Genomic DNA, 24,302 nt, shown 5'->3' on the forward strand with positions numbered 1-24,302 from the left:
AACATTTGACTTCAACTTGTTCCCGGTAATAAAGTTTCTTTTCTTAGTTCTTTTTTGCACTTTTTTAGTATTCGTCGATACAAATTAGCAAAAAATTGATTAGATTTGTGTGAGTTTGGCATCTTGTCTTTTGTTAGGGTAGCCATATACTAGTTTGGTTCTTTTTTTATATGTTTGATTTCGATCTAGCTTCATAATCAAATGATTCTCTGATGTAAAATGGGCTTATCAAAATTTCTTACGTATCCCTTACATATTTAACAAAGTCAATATAGCGTAGTCTACAAATTACATTGGTAGATTGTAAAGCAGACTTATTAACTTAAGTTCTTTACAGGGCCTTAGAGAATGTATGTATATAATAGGAAACTGTTCAAATATACTTATTTCTTTCTATGTTCTACACATAACTCAAATTGATTTATAACAAATGATTGTTAGATAACCGAATCATCTATATTTAAATCTATGTAAGAATATATATATTGAAACTGCCTTTTGAAGTTCTAGTTCTTACTAATAACACAAAAAAGAAATCGATTAAACTCTCAAAAACTAAATTTTTTCTGGAAGTCAAAAGTGGAACCTTAGGACCTCAAGACTCTGATATTAAATTTATATGACGTTTAATCTACGAGCTTATTGCAATGATTCTACGTCTTTAGCTTATCATTCATATTGGGTCAAGAAATCATTGCCAAATTGGCTATTTTACCATATTTTAATTTATATTTGCATTGACTGTACCAGTTGTATAACTTTGCTGATCCTGTCATAATTTTATACTTATATGGTTGTAAGCTGTATGTGCACATTAGGACACATTTAAATTGCCAGCAAAAATGCCCGTACGAATGTGGCATTCAAGCTGCCAAATATTTGGCTCGTCCAACTTTGGTACCTCTAATTTTATAACATTTTAATGAATGCCTGCTCATACTAATAGGCATGCTAAATGAGCCAAGTTGTCTCGCAATGAAATCTCTTGTCTGATTTTTTGTATAGTCCATTGTGGCTTTAGCTCATTAGGAATCGAATAAAGATATTTTACAACAGATTGGCTGCTTAAGTATGTAATACTTCTTGTTCTAAGTGAGCTAAACACGAAAAAGCAACAATGTATTTAATGCAAAATCGGGGTTAAAAGGTTTAAGTATCCATTTACACCTCAATTTGCTCAGTATATTTATGGCACATTAAATACATTGGATGGCAAATAAGGGTATATGTAAAGTTACTCATGTTTAAGCTGTTAACATCAAATAGGGTAAGTTGCCTTAATAATATTTTTTTATTTTTCTAACCTGACAAATTGCTACAAAGATTAAAATACGTCTAATATGTTATCGTGTCTGCTAGATAAGCTCTTCGCGCCATTCCGCAGCCCAATTGAATTTGAAGGTCGTGCAAGAAAAGCGGAAAATTCAGAGTGAAAGGAAGCAGACACACCCGCTAATATAGACGTCAACCGCCAATTTTCCGGCGAGAATCGCTGACAGGGCAAAAACGGAAAGCAAGCCGGCCAAGTGCAAGGAAACTGGCACAGTCCGACAAGCTGTTCTGGGTTTTTGGGGCGCCAGAGTGGTTGAAGAAAAGTGTGCCCCATCAATACGCCACATCAATCCACCATACCGAATGACTACTGTGGCGATGTTTCGGGACTGCGTCAACTTTTTATGGATTACACGTGGCGGGCATGTAAAGTTGAATTAAGTGTCAAGGCGATTGATATCTCGTCGGTGAAATATCAAACGTAGAACATTTGAACGCCGAACTATTAGCAACTAGAAAGGAATGATGATTCCTCAATATTATAACGCATTTAGTTGCTTTGGGCGAATGGGTGGGTAGTCTTTTAAAAATTTAAATTCCATATAAAACTTCATGTAAATTGAAAATATGGCGAGGTAGTAAAAAATTTAGCCTTTGCGATCTATATTCCAATTACTAAATCATTTCTTTAAGGGGCTACATAATGTTTGCATTGCTAACCACTTGGTTTAGCATACATAATAATAATAAAATACAAGCAAGTAAGGAGAGCAATTATCTTTGGACCGTAAACTTTTAATATTACTTTCTGTATTCACAAATTATCTTCCGGCCGTTCAAATTCTACACATCGAGCGCATTCTTATAAGGCATCTGCATCTATATACATATATTGAATAAAATGTGCTTGTTTTGTGTGCAAATAAGTTGTGCTCAGTTTGCAATTTTGCAATAACGTCCAATTTGGCCCTGGTTCAAGAGAGAATGCCGCCGACGACGCGTAGGAAATTGCGCGTGAATTGCATAAAGAGAGCTCTCTAACAGGTGAGTTGGGGGTAGAAGGCAAAAGATCCTACCCAGAAATATATTCGCCACCAAATGAAGTATAACTCGTTCAGAATTGGCCATTTATTATAGAGCAAATTAGCATAGGAGTGGCTATATTTAATTTCCGGGTCCCAGCGATGCACAATTAGCGTGGTTTTTTTCTGCCAAACTTTGGCATGCCCAAACACCTACGATGATGAGTGAATGTGCACACTCGATGTGGGAATTTTAGATCGGAAAATCACTTACACCAACTTACAGTAGAAAAGTCCCACAGTTAATAATTATAGTGAGAAACCAAGCTATTTTCTTTATTCAACTGAAATCAAATTGTCTAACCCATACATATGCAAACGAAATATCTTTGTCAAAACTGAATTTCTTGTCGTGCCTACATTAATTAGCTAAATTACAGAACCAACAATCAGCCATTTAATGTGGCCCTAAATTTATATTAAATCTGCACTAAATGCTTGCCAAGTCTTTACATATTTTATTCCTCATAGTGGGCTGGTGGATTTCTCGACCGGCTGTGGACTGAGAAATGCAACGGGATGCATCCCTGGCGATATATTTTGGCAGCAAGTATTCGGTGGGTGTATTTTTAGCTGGCCAAAAATGAATTTGCATCGAATGCATCCGTCAGCACAAGCCGAAAAGTTCGAAGGAAGAAAGGGGCAAGAGAGAGAGAGAGAAAGAGAGAGAGAGCGAGACAGTGCGGCACTTTCACTTTCAAATGCACATGTCCTACTCAGCACTTATCGTCGTTATCAGCGTTTGTGCCATCTATTTGCCCTTTTCCCGGACCGATGATGATCGCGATAAGCGGGTGGAGCTTAGGTTCTTATCGGCCAGGGTTGCCAGGTGTATGAAGAACGTGACGGGCAGTTAAAGTAACAATTGCTACACTTGAACAAATATTGTGAGGTCTGGTTAGTGATGGCTTATAAATATTTTTTTCACAAACTATATTCAGCTTTAAGAATTCCATAACATAGTGTTGTCTTCTAAGTTGTAGTATTTAGTGATATAAGAACCAATAAAGATGAATTCATGGGGCCTGTATAAATTATAAATGTATACAAGCAAATAAATTTAATAATGTGTAACCATCGCTGTAAGTATTGATGCCTATGAATTAAAAGCTAAATGTTACCTTGCAAGTTGCAACAATAGTCCAGAGTTGAGGCTGATTTTTCTTAGTGCATCGTCGAAGCATTTAATTGAATTCGGGATGCGTTCGTGTTGCGTCTGGTCCTGGAACCCCATTAAGCCCAATTGCCAATTGGCTCTGTCTTAAGTACGCGAATGCCATGCCAGCGAGAGATTCGCCTTGGCTACCGTGCAGGGCCACTAATTTCATACATCATCGGTGGGTTCGGGGATTTCCCGGAGGTAGTGGAAAGTCAATGCTATTGTCTTTGGGCTTAGCCTTCTTTGGACGGACGCCGAATGCTTGCTAGACTGTGGCATCGTAAAGTTTTGTTCTCTTGCGCTTTTTACGAGCCAGCCCGAAAAACGTTCACGTTCACGTCAAAGTTGTCGGTTGATGATGACGACCCAAGTCGAACAACTACAGCGACAACTGCGGCAAACATATTTATTTGGCTTTGCCCGCAGGGTTTTTGGCACTCGTAAAATTAAGAATGAAGAAAAAAAAAGGAAGAACGTTTTCCCAAAGAGCGTAGATTTCTTTTCCTACGAGATTCCCCACCAAACTGGGTTTTTACTGCCGCCCGTTACATTCGCGTTAATTGCTGGGACTGTGATATAAATCAGTTGATATGACATCCGTGTCCTTTTGAACCGTCAAATGAAGGGTTCTGGCTGAAAATTGATTTTTGGTCCAACCCCCATCGAATTGTGAATATGTATGGTTCACGTATGTGGTAGGCTGCGAATACCTTCTTTGATCTTTAACTCAGTTAAATTCGCCAATTCGAATCGGTTATGTCTATTTTTGTGCCACTTTGGCGGATTATTGGAATATCAAAATATATAAATATGTGTGCTTTTTGAAAAGTGCATTTTAGTTTGATATGAAAATTATTATTATTATTGTTGTACGAATTTTGTTAACCTCAATAGAATCTAAAGAATCCGAATTTAAATATTTTGATGAATTTCGGACTGCACTTTAGCTAGTGCTCATTATGCATTATAACATTTATTTACCGCATTTAGGAACGTTGGCTTTATTGAATAGTCCATTTGAAAGCTTTGTGCAGCAAACAGTTCGTCCGTGAACAAACATAGGCTAAATTAAATTTCTCATTTGACTGAGCAGCGCACCTAGATAACCAATCAGTGTTTGCATGCTAAATTCTTGTTATTAAGATATATAGATATTTTTATGCACCCCACTCGTGTGTAGAGAATTCTTGCGCAATTGAAGCGACAAAAAATCGTAAAGTTAATGAATCAATTAAGGCGAAAAAACACTGTGCAGCGGACGTTTCACAAACCAGATTTGGATATTTGCATGGATATGAAAATAAAATCGGAATTTATTGCGCGTCGATTGAGTGATAGGCAACATGTTATTCGAATTAAAAAACCTGCCTAATTGTCAAATAGTTGTAGCCAGCGAGGTTGTTTTCCATTTTTTTTTTTTCAATTTTAATAGCTTTGGCCAGCCAGTTGCATTTAGCAATTAACGAAAGAATTGAACAAAGTGCACAATTTGCATGTAAGCCATTAAAATAAATATATTGAATTATTGCCCGGCAATTGGCAATTGGAAAATGGCATTCGGTAAATGTCGAGTGGGAAGCGGCATTAAATGTTGAGCATACGCCGTGATGGCCATAAATCAGGCTGCAGAGATACAAAGCCATGTCTGCAGGCGGGCCGTCATAAATCCAGGCTAGTCTCAAGACAATTAACGGATTAATTATATCTGCTGAGCATAATTGGATAATTTTGTTGCATCTCTCGCAATTTGTCCCGAGGCCCATCCAATAAGCAGTGCCCATAAATTATCCCTGCGATAGCGCGCCTCTCATAAATAAGACCAGCTAAATTACTCGAAAAATGCGAATATGTCTAAGACATTCTCGGCACTTAATGTTTCATTTGCAAAAGCAGAAGCCCAAGCGATCGGCCCACGTTGCGTATACGTTCATACGTACGGTGGTGGTCGGTCAAGCATAAATTAATAAGGAAAATACCATTTTCATTGCGCACTTTCTGTTGTCAAGGCAGACCCGTCCGAGCCGCAAACAATCAAGAGCAACTCGAGAGCGCCCGACTGCAGTTCGCCCATCGCCAACGAGAGCGCCAGAAATGCATCGAGAGTGCATTTGTTTGCGATTACGCCAACAAATTGCTGACACGTGCCGATTGCCGTGGTCGGGGATGGGTCGCGGCCGGGTCTGCCCGACTATACCTATTCCTATTCCTATAGCTATATCTACACTATATATACTATATATGTTCGCCAGAGAGAAAGAGAGAGGGAGCGATTGAGCAGTTGAGCGGACGAGAGCTAGACAGCTGTGGGTGCCCGCTGGTGTGCGTATGTCTATCATAAACAAATGCATTTGACTTTGCCTTCACACGCGAGCAAAGTGCAATGTGAGTTTCCCATGTGCTCAAAGACGACTGCTTCACTTCAGACCCGTCCTTGGCTTATTCAATTTTATTGGACACAGGCTTTTCAAGACCTCACTCTATGTGCTGTGAGAAGATCATGGTAATGGTAGGAAATTAATGAATATAAAACTCGTCTGTAACAAAGTGAGGGCAACCAATCCGGAATACAAATTTAGGTTTTTAATTTTTCCGCTTTCTAGATCAAACTTTGTATATTAATTTATATAGCATTTAGAATTTTGATAGCTTTCATATCCTAATGAATAATGAATATCTGTCTGTGCAGTCATTTAAAAAAGTCATTTTAGTTGTAAGGTTTTGAGGTAAAAGCAATGAGTATATATATGGAGTGCACTTTATACAGCTCATATCATGCAATTTGTGATTTTTCTTGCGCAATGTACAGTGGCAAGGAACTACCGCATCATCGTCTGTGGTCAATTTTAGCGCCTGTCGACACCGAGTCAATAAATTTTCCGGCGCTGAGACGTGTCTGCAGTTCCGCTGATAGGAATGGACCAGAGATTCCTCACTAAACTGTCCACTACGTGCCCACTCATTGCCCTAAAATAGGAGACGTATTGAGCAGGTCCGGTGAAGTGTATGTTGCTATGATAAATTGACAAGCTGATAAAAGAGTGCTGTGAAAACAATGAAAGGTCGCTTGAGTTTGGTAGATGTTCTTCAGTTTTGTGGGGTTTGTTTCGGGATGCCAATGTCGAAGAACTGAATCGCCGAATGGCGTAGACAATTTGTACAGACACAGGACTAATTAAATTAAATATTTGTTCGCCTCGCGAATCTTATTTTTATACCTATAAGTTGTTACAACTGCAGAATTTGCTGAAATGTTAATGGAGGGTCTGTGGTCGGGGCTCATTAAAATCCATGACCGCGCTCGTAAATTTCGAGCGCAATACTCTGTGGGGCGGCGAAATTGAAATTACAAAATAAATCGCACCGACTTTATAGTGTCTGGCAGTGTCTTGGCCAAGAATTTGTTGGAAATTGAAATTAATTGGCTGGGGACAAGCTGTCAAAAGTTTTGACACAAAACGTATGTTATACGTACTAACTTTAGTCATTTGAAAAATGCAGACTAATCTATTTGCGCGAGTTTGGCTAATTGGGTATCTGAATCAAAGGCGTTTGACTAAGACAATGTATTTTAATTGCGATTATTAATTTTACTGCGCATGTCAGACAGTAATATTTATAATCTTTTTAATTGATCAAATTAAAAGAATATATCTTTTATTATATGTACACGCTGAGTGCTTCTTAATGTGCATCGTAAAAGTGTAATTTGCATCCTATGAGATATGGCTCAAACCTTTGCTTGCGATATATGAACTATCAATTACTTTACGGATTAAATAAATAGTAAATATGAAGCGAATGCATTTAATTACAGACCAGTTTTAAGTACCTAAAACATTTGTTATTTCCGTTGAGAAATCCATTTTCATTGCAAAAGCGTTGGAATATGATTTAGAAAATTTGCTAAAAAATCAGCTGCAACAGTTCGCAAAAATTTCAATTTCAAATACAAGGCGTTTTCACTTTTCCTCACTCGAATTCCAATGCTAGCGGTATGTGCCACCGGGAATTGAACTGCCCCACGTGCCCACCCTTGGCTATGTGTGTTTGTGCATCGTCATCGGTATCGGTATCGTTTGTTTGTTTAAATGCAAATACCTGAGTTCAGAACTGTTACATATACATATATAAATATAAATATAAACACTTCGATATGAATAAGCAATGCAGTGGAAACTAATTCAAGTTCAAGGTGAGTTCCGTCGACTTTCGTCGCCCAGCGGTTTTGATGGCGATGATGATGACGATGATGATGATGATGATGATGATTCGGTTCCATCTGCAGCTGTCAGTGCTCGTTTGGCTATCCAAATGGAATGGAATTGCATTTGTATAAAATATCATGTACGCCGACCAAGTGCCAGATACCCAGAGTTCAATGGCCGATCGACCGAAGGTTGCATAGATACGATGCGTAAAGTCGTTGAAATACTGGAAAACTTAACATTTCGTTTTGGCGTAGCTTAAACTTTATTATTATTTATTATATTACATTTTGTTAATATAGATTGTTTAAATTATTTAATGAAGTTTTATTACTTCATCACTGCCTTTTCTTCTTAAGGTTGCTACACCTTCGATTTCCATTTTATGTTCACAGGATTAAGCTTAAGTGTTTGGAATTTCGTGTTTTGGCTTGACCTACAGCGTGAACCCTACCTAGAGGATTGCTATAATATGACATAAAAAACTAAATGGCAACGGTTCAAAATTAAATCCCATCATTTCGCCGGCAATCAGAGAAGCCACAAGCAAAGCTATTTAAATTATTTTGCCAAGATGTATGGCGAACCTCAGGGAAGTGGAGTGGCGGAAGCCGACTGGCGATCGGCGGTTGAGGACCCACCGGTTTAGGGCCATATTATGCTTCCATCTCCATCTCCACCTCCAACTCCATCTCCATCTTCATCTTCATCTTCATCTTCATCTTCATCTTCATCTTCATGGATCTCCATCGCCAGTCGCATCTGTTTGCCGCGCATTTCATGAAATTACGCGCTGTTAAAATCAACTTAAAAAAGACTCCACGTAGTTTTATGTTTCTCCACTCCAGCCAGCGAACAAAAAACAAAGTTGTAAATTATAATTTTATGTTTGAAATCTCAAACCAATAATGTGAAGTCCCAAGAGCCTGCGAAAGGGTAACCAATTGGCGAGTGGTTTGATCTACGATCCTGAGAAATATTCAGCATATCAGCAAATCATTTATTGGTACATAATGTGGATATACTCATCTATTTTAGCAGACTTTGGTATACCATATGTATTTGAATTACAAATCAGGTAAGAATAAAATACACTTACAGTTACCAATGTATCTTAATCAGTTGCTGTTTCCATCGTAGCAAATTAAACATGTTTAACTGACCAACTTAATGGCCGGTTCTGGGGCATTTTCTTGCAGTGCACGGCTTAGTCGTAAGTCGTAAAGAACCTAACAAAAATATTGTAGGAATTGAGCAAAACATCGTAAAAGAAACTCAGCTCTGAGCTCTTAGCGCTGCAACTCAGCGGCGCGCAGCTCATTAAATGCGTCTGCGCAACGTAATTTGCCTTTGAGGCGCGCACGTTTCCAACGTTAAGTTCCTGCGCAGGTTTCCCGGCGTATTTCCCATATCGTTACACCCCATATACTGCCCATATACTCCCCATCTACTCCCCATGTACACCCATACACTTCCAAGGGAGCACTCACACTCGCTCCACGACTCAACTGAACACCCTACACGTTTACGACGCAGCGCGACATTTACTACTTTGATGCCCAGGAACGAGATGCAAAAATGCTTTAGAATTGTAAAAATGTTGAAAATAAATTAAAAATGTGCTAAAAATCTCGAGCAGGCCGCAGGAGGAGGCAAGTCGGTGGGGGCACGGCGCTTTTATGATCCTCTTTGCCAGCATTTTGGGGCTAGTTAATAGCTCCTATATATGTATGTACATATATGTTGGCGGGAATTAAAGCGTGTGGGCGAGGCCGGAGCTTTGCCATCGTTTCGAATTTAATGAAGGCAATAGAAACCGATTTCCAAATGAGTTCGAGCACATGAGTTTTAGTTTAATGCATGGAATAATTCTGGAACTAAGGATATGGTTCCTTCCTAAGGTCTTTGGTTAGATCGATACTATCTTTATGGTGAATAAAGCTTAAACAAACGAGGTAAGGATCCTTAAAAGTCTTCTATAATATACCATTCATCAATATCGATATCATATTCCTTATAATTAATTTAAAGTCTCTTCCTTCTCTCATAAACAAACAAGTTAGACTATATACATAGTATAAGGCAGTGTCTGCAAAAAGGATTCCAGACAAGTTTCTAATCTTTTAACTGTATCTTTACTAATGCGTGATGTTCAATCGGTTTTGAAGCACCAACAATGTTTTGCCGTCTGCTAATCTCCATGGCGAGCTGTCAGTTGAGTTGAGGTGATCATGGTGTCCTATCTAAATCATCTGGCGATATGACAGGAAGCGCCACATCCACTAGAATGGTTTATACAGCAAATGTAATTTATACACACAATTAAAGCTCGAGTGTGCTCAAATGCTCGAGTTTGCGCGCCGCAATTTAGCTGCTATTTACGACTTCTCAGCCAGACATTCACACTCGGAGCGGACCAGACTTGTGGGCCACGATACGCACAGCTAATCCGGCTGGAGGAGCAGGTATCTCCGTATGGCCCGTCTCCATTAATGTAAATCAACGTGTGCAATTTCATTTTCAATGCAACAATTTGTGGCAGCCAGCGGGCAGCAGCGGGCAGATCGAAGCTGTGAGTTCTGGTGTGTTTTTTGTTTTTGTTATTCCGTCCAGCCGGTGTTTCGGCTTCAAATTGAAATGGCAACAAGTTTTTAATGAAGTGAATGGGGTGCACCGATGTCCAAATTGTTGGACTGCTGATAGACAAGCGCGGTGGAGGCCTGCGAGTGACAGACCGACCGACCGAGTGGTCGCGTGTTGAGGGCGTTGGTCGCCCGAGAGCCGTGGGTTGCTGGCTTTGGCCGAATATGCAAATTCACATATTAACTTAATGGCCATCGACATGCTCGGCGTTGTCGGGGCTCCTGGCCATGGCCTATCAATCATTGAATTCTGGACATTAAAGACCGTATTCAAGACGAAATAAAGTCGTTTGGCCAGACGCCTTCAGCCAGGTCAGAACTCGGACCGTGCATCAATCAGTCTTTATGTTTGGCCAGCTATTTGATCCCGATCTTGATCTCGATACCGGTTAGACCAGCCTTGGGCGGCGCTGCAGATGCAGATGCACATGCAGATACTTGCCGATACCGGGGACGTTCCGAGATAAGATGACCAGGAACATGACCAAACAAAGGTGTGCGCCTCCCATGATCATATCACATTGCCTCCGCCCCGCCCTTTGATTTGGTTTGGTAATTTATGAATTCGCGCACCGGCAGACCAACAATCAGATGGCACAATTATCCGGCGGAGGAAGTGGATCGGCGTAACTGGAGGAGGTGGCATTCAGAAATGACTAAGTGGCATGCCAAACTTTTTTTTCCTGATGTGCAAAGTGGCTGAGAACAATGCATACTAATGAAGGGGGCTGGTCCTCCATCAGTTGGCTGGAGTCTTCTAATTAAGATTAGTTAGTGAAGTGCATTCGGAATTTATGAAATTCTGTTCGTCGCAAAAGCGTGACGGTATTTGAAAATATTTTACAGAGCCACCGAATAAAATGCAATATAAATACAAAATCTAATTTAATAATTTGCATATTTTGATGATTTTTCCTGCTATTTATAGGCAATTGCCGGTTTGCAAATGGGTTGAACGAAAAACAAAGTGCAAATAGTCAAATACGTACACTGTACGAATATATTTGTATATTAGCAAGCAATCGAAAATAATTTAATTATGTGCTTGCATATTTCCCTATCAATTTATTAATTTTTCCAATTTATTTAATTTTTTGAATGAAATAAAAATTAATAAACATATATTTTTCACTGTGTAAAAAGTAGATCCCTCACTCATTTCGAGCTCTGTTGCTGTTGACATTTTGTGACATCCTTTAAAGTTAAGGATATACCATTTGGCAAGCGGCTTTAAATTCGATCAGAGGAAAACCAGTTTTCCCCTGCGCCCTATAATCAGCTGATCAATGTACCTATTTATGCACGTAACTGTTTGCTCTGGAGTTCAGATACGCATTCGCTAGGGAAAACTGGCTCAAAGGAATCCAGGGCCGTTGGCCCATAAGATGTGGATATTATTACTGACAGTTTTGTTGATGCAACTTTAATTGTTGGGATATTAAAACGAATACGAAGCATAAGAGGTTGACGGAGAAAAAGAGGAATCATGAAGGGCGTTGAACTTAGCTCAAGTTGATACTAGCAGTATGCGAAATACATTTATTTTTTGGATTCAGATTTATAGATAACAAAAATTCCTAAATTTGAAATGAATTTAATTTGTGCAATGCTGAATATTTGGCTATAGAATATTTTCATATTAGCATTAACTCATTATTATGTATATCTAAACCTTTCTTACTTGGTATTACGTTAAAAAATCTTCAGACGTAATTAAAAGCACATTATGTGCTTATTAAAACTGTTTTTCTGCTTTTCTTACAGACCCACCATCTTCGTGTGAAATGCACTGATTCCCTACTTGCCATCAGATTAAAGCACTCTAATATATATTTAGTAGCACTGACTAGCTATTAGTTATTATAATTGAGCACCCAGTTTTATAGATCATGCATTATTTACAGAACGCAGAAATCAATTAAGCCCACTTCGTGTGAAACGCACTTTTTTGCCATCTGTAAGCGTTTTAAAACAGTTTAAGCTCCCCATCTGCAGTGCATTGTTATTTATTGTTATAATTAAACCACCAAGCTTAGAAATCATAGATTGGGACATCAATTCCACGAGGCAAATATCATTTGCGGGCGCAAACTCTTCTGATTTAGCAGTTGATAACTGCTAACACGTATCCGCAGAGGACCATAAATCAATTTGGCCCGCGGCAAGACCAATCACACACTCGGTTTATGAAGCAAGTTCTTGGCACCTTTGGGCAGATGCCTGCCATAAATCTGCAAGTGCTTTGCTCTGCCCATTCCCAAATTCCAGTTCGTTTCGAATGCGCTCACTTCGCGCACTTGCAGTCGTATTGTATTTGCCGCAGGGAAGTTGCAGGTTGCCAGTTGCCAGTTGCAAGCAGCGATGCCGATGCTGCGAACAATGCCTGCCCCAAGCCGGATCATAAATTGCGTGTCTGTGGAAATGTAAACAGTTCTGAAGTCGAAGCCAAGCGGAGACGGCGTCCGATTACTAAGTGGCAACAGAGGAACAGAGAGCCAGCGCCCCAATCTTTCGGGGGGTCCAACATTGTTGTTTTAAGCAGTGCTTCGCATGCAATTACATCATTTGCAGCAACAAGTTTTTATAAGTAAAGGTACTCAGAGACGGCTTCATAAATATTTTATAAATTTAATAAATTGAGTGGCAAAGAATCGTGCCCGAAGGAGCAATTATTTTGATCGCACAAACAAAAGCAGCAGGGCCAGGGCATCAATCATCCTCCTTCCCCCTGCTGTTGATCTTGTCAACGGAATGCCCGTATTAACATTACATTAATGATATCGAAAATGTCTTCCTTACAGCCAATGCCCTCCTTTAAATAAATAACTCTGTTTCCTAATTGTTTAAGTGTTTTTAGCCTTAGCGGGCCTTATTTGGTCAAGCTTCGGGATATTTTTTTATAGCTACACGGAGAGAATATTTTGGCAGTCGAATGGTGGAAGGCCAACAGTAACTCCATAATCTGAATTAACTGAATTATAAACATAAAAAAACTATTCCTTTTTTGTTTGAACATTTTGAAATTTTTTATTGATGCCAAACAATAACTTATAACAGATAACGTGTGTGTTTCGGCTTGCATTGCATCTTTTTTGTTGAAATCTGTTCGTACCCCATAATTTTACTCAATTAAAAAGCCGTTGAATCTTCACACAGGGTAATTTAGTTTTTTGGGCAGTACGTTTTCACGGATTCACAAGCTTTCGACTTGTCAAAAACAAAAAAAACAAAAAAAAAAAGAGTGCGAAGCCTAATGGCCCGCATTTCGAGGATGCAGCTCAAGTGAATACATCGGGGCTTAGAACCTGGCTTAAAAAAAGGGGGTTGGGCTTCGGTGAGAGCCCTATAATTGATGCCTTCTGGATGGAAGCTGATTATGCCTGTACGCCGATGCAAATGACTTTGGCAGGTTGTAAATATCGCCAGCAAGGAAGGCCTGAGCTTATTAGCCCTATGCCTTTATCCGCTGCAGCTGCCGCGTGTTTAGAGCCATTCTAGACCCATTCAAAGGCCAGATCGCGAGCTGCGACTACTCGTACACTAATTTTCTGCTCGTAAAAACGGCTTTAATTGCGAGAAGAGAAAACCATATTTTTATTGTTCGTGCGGAAAAGTATTTTTTGTGGTCTGTTCCTGGATAGATTCTGGCCATATAATTAAGCCCCATTTCGGGCGCATATAATCCCGGCTTGGAGCAGACCGCCGGGCAACGCGAACAAAGTCCGGCGGATAAGTATTAACAGTAATGCCAACATATTAACTGGAAATCTCGTAAATTATCCAACCAAATGACCTGTCAAAGCTGCCAAGCGCTGCTCCCGAGCTCATTTCTCAAATATGGGAAATAATAAAATGCAAACTACGCTCTCCAGCTGGAAGCCGGCAAACGAGCCATTTGAAACGAAATCGAAAACAAAATCGGCCAGAATGTATGAGTCCGCGAAATATACCAAAAATACATTTTACAACTTCATTTTACGAGCGCAGCAAAGTTTTTCGTTGTCTGCCAGGGGTTTTTCAGTCGAATTGGCGGCACTAAATGTTCTAGACAGACAACTGGGAGATCTGTTGGCCAGGCACCAGGTCTTTTGGGCCTGGCCAGGAGGCGCTGCCTGTCTTAAGAGCCCGAAATTAGCACAACCCATTAAATTAATTAACTGAAGTCGAAGTTTATCGGTTACCTTGACTTTGTGAACACGCTACACAAACATGACTCTCATCGAGTTCAAAGTTGCTTTAAATTTTATGTTTCTCCCATATGCAGTTTACTAGCATGGCTGTTTTTATGTCGTTAAATTATGTATAATTAATAAATATTGAGTGTATTAGTGCACTATGCAAAATGAACAGTATATTCAACAAAGTGTTGCCAAGCCGCATTCAAATAACAATTAATTAATCTGATGAAATTATCATTCTCATTTGGTAGGGTATAAAAATAACTTTACGAGTCATGGTGTTTTAATGTAGAACTACTCAATTTATTTTGATTATGTTTGTTGTTAAATCACTACCACATTTAATAGCACAACATAGAAATAGAAAACGGATTTTAAGAATGTTATACCTTCTTAAAATCTGAGGTACCGCCCAGTCCGTTTGTTACACAATCTCTATCCTAGAACTGCTGTGAGATATAAATTCAAATCAATTACGTGTTCAACCAGATGTTTAAAAATCACTAAACGCATTACACTGACTATAACCTTATGTTTTGGAAATTATCTTGAGCACAGGAAAGTCGCAGTTTCCTACTGATACTGGGGCAATATTGGCACTCAGCTATTATCGGTGGGATATGATGGCCATCAGATTTAATGATAAAATTATAGCCCTGGAGCAGAAACAACTGCTGGAAAAGCATCAGACCCAGAGAAAAGTGCCAAGTGCCTAACCTCGCGTTTGGAGGTAACTCGCAGACGGTATGACTAATTCCGGAGTCGGGCAGCGCCAGCGTGGGCAGCAGGCCAAACTAATGAGCCGTCCGACTTGTTTTGGGCGACTAGGAAATTTGCAACAAAGTTGCCATGGCCGGCTGGAAACCCGATCTCGGTTCCTGTTTGAAGACGGGTTAGTTAGCTACGTGGCGGCGATCGAGATTACGTTTGGGTTTACATGTTTGCAGACATCGGGGCCACAACCTGGCTACTTGGCTGCCAGCGACGGCAACTGAGGAGCTCGAGGCGCTAGGTGAGGTGGGAGAGGTGGAGCGGTGTTCAATTGATTGACGAACTGCCTGCAGTTGACAGACGTCGGTTTGTATTGTCTGCACTTCTGCTAAACGATCGCCGTAATGTCTGATCCATGTCTGGCTGCCATTACGCGCCCATAATGATAATGCTCGTATGCATAAAGAAGACATCGGCGAGTGGAAAATGAAACTGTGAAAAAGTTTCATGCCTGCTTAGCACTTTGATGGATGGTCATGTTGGATTGGCTTGACAGAGCGTCTTGGAATTGTCCGTAGTCGTAGTCGTAGTTTGTGCTGCATTTGTATGCCGCATTGTGTGCCGCGATGCAATTAGGGAACGTGGTCAGCCGAGCGTTGGATGGCCCTCATTGCACCTGATTCGGCGGAGTCCACACCCCCAGACGGAATCGGCAACCAGCTGCTAATCAGCTTTTATATCTGCTACCCTAAGGTATTGCCATTCTAAGTTCTTGGGAACGCCGATCATAAATGCTTGTCCCAAGGAATCGGATAATAATGGCTCACTAAATACAGCGAATTATTCATAAAGAGCCATTTTCCTTCATTTATGCGTGTCTGCAAGATTAAAGCTTTAGACTGATTGTTTAAAAGGGGATCCTAAAAAATGCAACTCCCATGGTGTCGGTATCTCAAAGATACTTTAATATGCTTATCACATTACTATGTTTTATACAATAAAGATTAATGGAATTCAATTTGCCTCGCTTTAAATGTAATATCTCTTTGACATAAAACCATTTATTTGCATTGCTTTAATAACCAATGTACAAAAGGTTTTGCAACTAAACTTAAATTTGAATTTAAATCTATAAGTAAATTTAAGTGAAATAAGATTTTAAAACAGTACGATTCTTAAAGGCCTAGTGCAAAGGCAAAGCGCACATGGCTTACCAAGCAAAAGAGTATTTTTCCCACGCATAAATAGGGCTTAAATGCTTTAAGATGGGCGATCAAATCGCTTTAGAAAAATAGGCGGCACTGGAGCCTTCAGGTGTCAACTGTTGACAGCCAGTGTATCCAAGTTAATTGATTTTGTCATTGGCCGTCACCGACACCACAATGCCTGTCCTTCCAGGGATTTTCATCTGGTCGGCAAGTACAGGGCTTTGGTCTCATGATTCCGTGTCATTAATACTGTAACATTGCTAAGAGTTTTAAGTGTTTTATTTTTTTTATTTTTTATTTCCTTTTCAAATGAAACATTTTTATTATGTATATTTGCATAGATATACTCTACGGGCCAACACTGTATGCCAAACATACCCTTAGCTTCTAGGGATGTACTCGTATGTTGTTCAGATAGCTTCACCTAATTTAACTTTTTAGCTGCAAGTCTTTATGAATTATATTCGTGTATGAGCAATGGGTAACTTTATGTCGACTCCATTCGCAATTGTCATTCCCGCTGGCTGCCTTTGTTATTTACTAGTCTGGGCCTTTGAGAACAACAACAACTTGATTAGGCCTTCTGTCGGAGGCGTCCCTGCTCCAGATGCCTATGGTACGTGCCGCGACGCCGCGTGGAGTCATGGTTCTGTCCTCGGGACTCCCAGCGGCGGCATTTGCGGCCTATAATTAGGTGGCAATCATTTAGTGGTGCGAGATGCATGGCCACTCCTTGGTGGACTGCTCCTCGTGGACAGGGCCAGGATGAAAAGGCTGGGCAATTTTCTTTGCGCTTTTCATTTTCAATTTTCCGTGTGCATTTTACTAAATGAGCCATAAATACGGCTAGATACTTGCAAAGATCGCAGATTAAGAAAGTTACACGATACATCGTGTATTTTTTGGCGCTCCCAGAGACGAATCTTTACATGACAGATACAACATAAGACATGACCCTAATTAAATGAAATGGGCCATTGCAAGATCATCCAATGTCCGTCTGTTCTTAAATTGATTTTAACAAATAGTGAAGGACGTATTCCATTTGTTATTTCTCGTCATAAAACAAGGTTGTTTTTGTCAGACTTAAACGGATTACGCAGTCCGACCCAATAAAGTTAACATATTCTTGATCAGGATCACTAGCCATGCCGATCTGTTCGTCCGTATAAATGTCGAGATCTTAAAAATTTTAAAAGCTAGAAGGTAACGGGTATCTGATATTCGATGGATTTTACATAAAAAAGTTTTTAGACCAACAAATTTCATTAGGTAACCTTCAAAAACCACTCCATAAGTAATGTTGCTAATGGGTGATCTCAAAAGATATAAACATAGTTTTTTATGAGCTCGTGGTTGGTAGAGTTGAGCTCTTTTGGCTCAAAACGAATCACGTTCGATATTGAGTTGGGTGAAAGTTTTGTTATAAAGTAATGCATTTTCAGACTTATGAATGTAAATGAAGTCACTTACCCAAGGGCACATTGGCGCCGTTCTTTCGATTGACGGAAACTGAGATCGGCAAAATGGCTGCACCGGAAGTGGACGACGGCGAGGGCGACGACGAGTCGCAGGACCCCTCCAGCGATTGGGCGGGCGTAGGCACCGTGGTCATGTGGTGATCGGCGCTAGTGATCACCGATGTTCCCGATGACCTACCACCTCCTGCCCCGCCACCCGAGCTGCCCCCTCCGCCTCCTCCTCCACCGCCGCTGGATCCGTTGCTCGAGGTGGCCGCTGCCGCATTGCTGGAACTGGGTGCTCCACCGCCGGAGCTGCTGGTGGCCGGACCCACACTGCCACCATGGTCGCTGTGCGGCGGAGATCGCAGGGCGGTCTGCGTGGCCGGTTGCTGATGCGGATGCTGGTGGTGGTTCTGGTGGTGGTGGTGGTGCGAGTGTGGGTGGCTTTGGTGCTGGTGCTGAGCCACCGAGGCGGCTGCAGCAGCTGCCATGTGGACGTGGTGCGCGTGGGCGTGACCGTGGATGCTGGAAGCGGCCGTGCTGGAGCCACCCAGATGGGAGGCTGGAGCCGACGGAGCTGCTGCTGCGGCCGCCGCTGCCTGCTGGTGGTGCAGGACATGTCCGTGATGCGAGTGGTGTCCTCCGTGTGCGTGATGGGCGTGCACATGGTGGGCGTGGACATGAGCGGGAGCTGCGACATGATGGTGATGACTCAGGAGGGTCGTGGCCGCCGGATTGGCAGGCGGCACCTCGTGCATGTGCAGCGCCCGCTGCTCATCCTGCGCCTGGGCTCGCCTCAAGGCCGTTTGCAGAGCCATCACCCGCTGGCGGTCCGCCGTCAGTCGGCACTTCTCGCACGTGCAGTAGCGGAACTTGCAGTACCGCTTGTGTCCCTTTAGGGTGATCTTTAGGCCATGATTGCGGCAGCGGGCGCAGTTCGGTGGTGTCCTCGGCGAAATCGAGCTGCCGCTGGAACTGGAGGCTCCGCCACAGACGTCGTTCTTTGAGTCGATCATGTCCGAGTCGGACATCGTGTCGCTATTCCAGTTCTCCTCCGAAACCATGATTCCAGCTTCTGATATCCTATGTAAATGTTCGAGCGTCTAAGTTTATGTAACCGTGCTTTTATTATGCTATTTTTATTAGCATTTTCTGTGTCTATTAACTGTCTTTTGCTGTTTAATTCACTGGGGTTTAAATTATTTAAGATTTTTTCAATGAGAGTTATATTGTTAGGGATTATATGCCTTTATTGCAATTTAGTCTTGCATAAATTATTGGTAAGCTTAAGTTATTGGGTAAGTCCGAAGAGTATTGGAAAATATTTCGACTTTAGGTCTCACTTTTAAATTTTGCTGCTTTCTTTTGATTTTAGAAGCACCTGAAAAGAGAAAGTTCAAATTTTTGTTTAATACGAGATAATTGTCATGTCTTAGTCCATATGCACTCCACTCTTATTCAGCTGATGCAATTCCAATGCATCCATATACTCTAAACAAGAGGCACAAATGTTTATAAACGATTGAGGAATTTAGTTTAGCCATATTTTTTGCATGCTTGGCTAGTGGTAGCAAAAAATTTACATTTGTATTGGTAACAATAGAAAATGTTTGCCATATTTTCGCGTACACTTCACTCTGGAATTTTTTTAAAAACAAGACCACATGTTAAAACTTCGTTTTTATTGGCCATCGGACATCGCATGTTATATGGCAATAAAGTATGAAAAATCATTTAGATTCGATCAACCACGCCCCTTTACATTGCTTGGACTCGTATTGGATTTCAGAAACAACTCGAAGGCGGAGTCAAACGCGTAGATACATTGTATTGATAGAGTAGTGAATTTGTCCCGGTGTCATATAATACTATATAATACTGTCTCAAACAGAAACGACGGATGCGCAAATAGTTAATGGGAGGAGGTACTGGAATTATGGTCGACTTTTGACTCTTTAAAATGTCTACACATTAATTTTCCAAGTGTCTTTTTCGTTTGAGAGATGTGTAAAAAATTTCTCAGATACATTTACGTAATACGGTTAATTATGAATCGTAAAATAAAGTATAATATCTATGAGCAAAAGTTAATATGAAAAACATTTATAATTTTTAAAAGTTAAGGTAAATTTATTGCCGAAATTTGCCTATAAATTTCTAAAAAATTAAAATTTATTTACTAGAAAATTTTTGTATAATCATATAACGTTTAATACAAAAAAGTCGTTGGATAAAAACTGTCCAAAAAATTATTCCCCTACTTCAATGGGTTACGCGAATTTTTCGAATTCTTTATCCTTTTAATAATGTTTAGCAATGAGTAACCAATTTTTTATAAATAAAAGCTCATATAGTTAAAACATGTTTTATTATTATGCTCGCAATAATGCACGTACTTTAATTTACAATTAATGCATTTATATTTATTTTCGAGATCATTTGATCATTCAAAATAGAGTAAATTACAACTTAAAAACATTTTATTTACCTGTTTTACGTGTATTTTAAAAGACTTTATATTTAAGAGTCAAAATACTTTTAATGATATTTGAAAATACGTTATATATTAGTAATAACTTTATATTAAGAGCTGGATTTATGTACTTTTAAGGTTTTTAAATTATGGGTAAGAATATGCCGGATTACTTTTGATGGATTAGAATAATAATTGGTATGTTTAGCTTTTGTTGATTTCACACATAACACTTGCTTTCCACAATTCCAATTATACAGTCACTTTCAGCTGTATGTTTCAAAATATCAATTAATAGTCGTCACACAACAAACAAAAAATCACACAGAAAGTGTTGCACGATCTCAACTGACTTGCAAAAGCCGCCGGTAAAACGCGCGACTGAAGAATCCGATTGTAGTCCAATTAAGCGACTGATTCAGCACCGATAGCAACGTGCAAAAATCAATATTCATAGGGCCAATCAAATACAAATCTGCTCTTTTAATCCGCACAACTTCTAAAAAACGTTCCGCGCGAGTCGCGAGCCGAGCTTTTTGCTTCTGCTGCTGCTGACCGATCTGAAATCTTTGGCATGCACAAGGCAACTCACATTGGGCCGCAAGACGCGGATGCAAAGAACTCAAAAGCGCCGAGCGAATGCGTCAGTATTGGTGCCCGGCCCGCGGATGTGCGATGGTGTGTGTGTGCGCCAGTTGGCTGGTGTTTGTGCGATGTTTGCCTGTGTTTGCGTGGAAGCGGGCACCGCCAACGAAACGGAACCGAAAATCGCATCGAGAGAGCAAGAGCAGCGCACCAAACTGAGCCACAGTGGGCCGAAAGTCCTTGATAATCCTGCGAGTTTGGACGGATGCTTGAGTAACGCTGGGCTTCCAATTTTATTTATTTTATTTATTTTTTTAGTATTACGTTTTCTTCATATTTTAAAAGAAACTATTTATTTCTTGAATTTGTTGGATTTCTTGAAGTTGGATTTATTTAATTCATTGGTCTAAAATAGCTTTAACAAGGGACCAAGGAAGTAACAAATCGTATTATGGTCTCTTCAAATTACCAAAGGAACCATTCATTACTTGAATTTAGGATTTATTCTATGTTACCAGTTTTCAAAAATCGTCGTCTTTTAAGTTTAACGTGGATCGAAAAGAGTTTTTCTCCTGAACTCCCAAGACTGTAACTGTGAAACACATGAAAACATAAGTAAAAGTTCAGAAAATATCTTTTTATATGTAGGAGGCTTCAATATTTGTGAATAAAGCCCTATGATTTGGCTCCACTGTGCAGCGTCGACGTTGCGTGCATTTGGAGAAATGTGGGGGCTGCACACCAATACACCATACACCATACTGGCACATGCAGCAAACACACACACACTCGCGCAGACAAACGGACGGACTAGTACATAGGCAGCCTCACACACATTGGCTGGCGTTGTTGTTGTCGATTCGTTGGTGTCGCTGCTTTCCCTGCACTTGTGAATGTTGGAGTGTGTTGTGATGCCGGTTGCAGTCGCCTTGCAACTTGTTTGTGTTCGAGTTGCAGTGCGCTCGACGTAGTCTTAGTTTCGCCTTCCGCCTCTTAATTGCTTTTTTGCATTTCTGCTTGCCCGCTTTGCGCTGCGAATTTTATTGCATTTGTTTTGCTTAGTTTTTCGTTCTAAAGGGCGTGTGAGTGATGTGGATATTTGTGGACGGTACTCCGGTATAATGGTCTTCTAGAGGCTTGTGCAACTACCTAACAAAGGAGCTCCAATCATTTATATACAGTCAGTCAGTCGATAACCACTACATACGAGGAAATGGTTTCAAGTGGGCTATTGGAAATGGGTTTTAGAGGTATGGCATTGAAATATAGTATATGTATATACTTCTTATCTAACTAGGTTGGAAATAAAAGTGCAATTCGTGGCATTTCTATTACTCTTTTAACTTATGTATGTGCGTAAATATATTATATACATATATACATATGATATATAACAATTTTAGAAAGATATTAAAATATAATAACAATTAATGGAAAAGAGGAATTCTAAAAAACATTTTTTTTAATTTAATGGGTTTACTCAAACTTAAAGAACCAAAATATTGTTACCTGCTTAAATAAGTTAAGCCTATAAATATGTTGATACTCGTAAATCGATAAATGGCCCTCTAAAGCACAAAAATAAAAAAAGCTTTACATCAATCAATTACATATCAATAATAAAAAAACCAAATAATATAAGTAATATAAGTAAAAAGTATACATGGGAAGAATGTGGTTAATATTTCTATATTATATAGATAGGGAATATAAGATTCTTCTACACTTCTTGTCCACTTTCTCCACACCTGCTGGCGTGTTTGATTCGTGTTTAATCTAATTTGCACTTAGTTTGACATTATGGTGACTCATTGAACTTGCCTATGCACACAGATTCACACTCAAAATGTTTGACGATTGATTAGAACCTAATGAACGAAAGATAGGGAGAAATATATGTGACATAGACGAAAGCCAGTATCGATGAGAATTTTAATCTATTAGCTAGGTGACATGTAGTGTGAGCGTTTGTCTGTCTCAATTTTCGTTTGCTGTAATGACTTAATTTCGGAGTCTAAAGAGTTAATACCCTGTATTTAAATGGAGGGTAAATTGAGCATGAACGATGTGCTGATAACGGGTCTCACATTCGTGCTAGCACCAGATACCCGCCCCCTTCTTCCACCGCCTCCCGCTGGCCACGGCAAAATGTTGTTATTTTGCCTGTGTGTTTAAAAACTGCACAAGATTGCTTATCTTGCATGTCGCCTCTAATTTGTATGAGCTGAGAGACCCGCAGAGAAATAATTCCTCCGAAGAGCCACTTTAAGAGAAAGACCCTGCTGGCTATCAGTTTTCAATATTTGTGTTTGGTGGAAATAATGACAAATATAAGCAGGGAAACAGTGGTCAAAGTTGCCAAAGGAAAAGCGGATTAAATTGATTACGGGCGAGCATAAAAAATGTGCAGCTTGCGCATGTATGCTCAATTAATTTGTCTAAAGCGGAAGAGATCACGATAAGAACCCACTTCAGGTTATTAATGGGCCAAGGACAGCTCGGCGTTATAAATGGCAAAAGCACCTTAAGTCGATTATATGATAATTGCAAGTGGGGTGCAGCTTAAAAAGTTGAGTACAGATCATTATAACTGTGCACTAAGAAAAATGCATTTACAGGTATTTTATATTTGTATATATTCTTGGGAAAATGTACCAAGCTCAGATTTATATTATACTAAAATATTCGTCTTGCTAATATGGTTTAATAACTTACTTAATATAAATCTATGAGTAAAAAGTCTGCATGTTTGCTGAGGAGTCAAACGGCATGCTAGGTTCTTATACCTTTTTTTTTAAGACTACAGACAGGTGTACTCGATCTTGCCATTTGCGTCATCCGTCTTCATGAAAGTCGAGATTTCGTGAGTGAAAGCAAGCTGCAGTTTCTACTAATGATCTCTTACGCCCACTAAAATATGAGTTTTAACTTAGCAAGGCTAACTATGTTATTTCGACTACAAATGACAAGAATAATAGCCAAAAGAAATGAATAATTATCCCCAAGATAACACAAAATATTAAAGGTAAACTGTCCTTTCGCGCTATACACAATGAGCATTGGCAAAAATTTAAGTTCTAATTTACATATATTTTTTATAATTGCAGCACTCGTGAATAATCGATGGTAAGCTTTAAAATTAACAAGAAACGCCTTCGCTTCAACTTTAATTTGAATAAAAATATTCAGCACGTGTTTATCGTTTTAAGCCAGTTGGTTTCCGTATTTGTCATTTGCATTTTCCTCATAACCACTTAGACCTTGGTCCAATTTGCCTTATATGTATGCAGTCATCTAGGATAGCCGATCGCAAACGACAATGGC

At 39.9% G+C, this 24,302-nt stretch overlaps 1 protein-coding gene across 7 annotated transcripts in view, besides 2 other annotated features; it reads right to left on the bottom strand.

The window, feature by feature from the left end:
- Positions 1–24,302, bottom strand: part of dsx (doublesex) — a 43,086-nt gene that overhangs the window by 17,499 nt on the left and 1,285 nt on the right. For 5 of the 7 annotated variants that reach the window (NM_169202.1, NM_001275424.1, NM_001300291.1 and 2 more), the window contains exon 2: positions 17,931–19,301. In NM_169202.1, coding sequence (NP_731197.1) covers positions 17,931–18,984 — 1,054 coding nt within the window. In that variant the 5' untranslated portion in view covers positions 18,985–19,301. Of the gene's footprint in view, positions 1–17,930; positions 19,302–20,408; positions 20,966–24,302 lie in introns of those variants that run through there. The other 2 variants (NM_001275423.1, NM_079548.5) reach the window with 1 other exon arrangement.
- Positions 5,967–5,999: a mobile genetic element.
- Positions 17,561–17,665: a mobile genetic element.

The sequence above is a fragment of the Drosophila melanogaster genome, chromosome 3R, assembly GCF_000001215.4.
Source record: "Drosophila melanogaster chromosome 3R".
NCBI lineage: Eukaryota > Metazoa > Arthropoda > Insecta > Diptera > Drosophilidae > Drosophila > Drosophila melanogaster.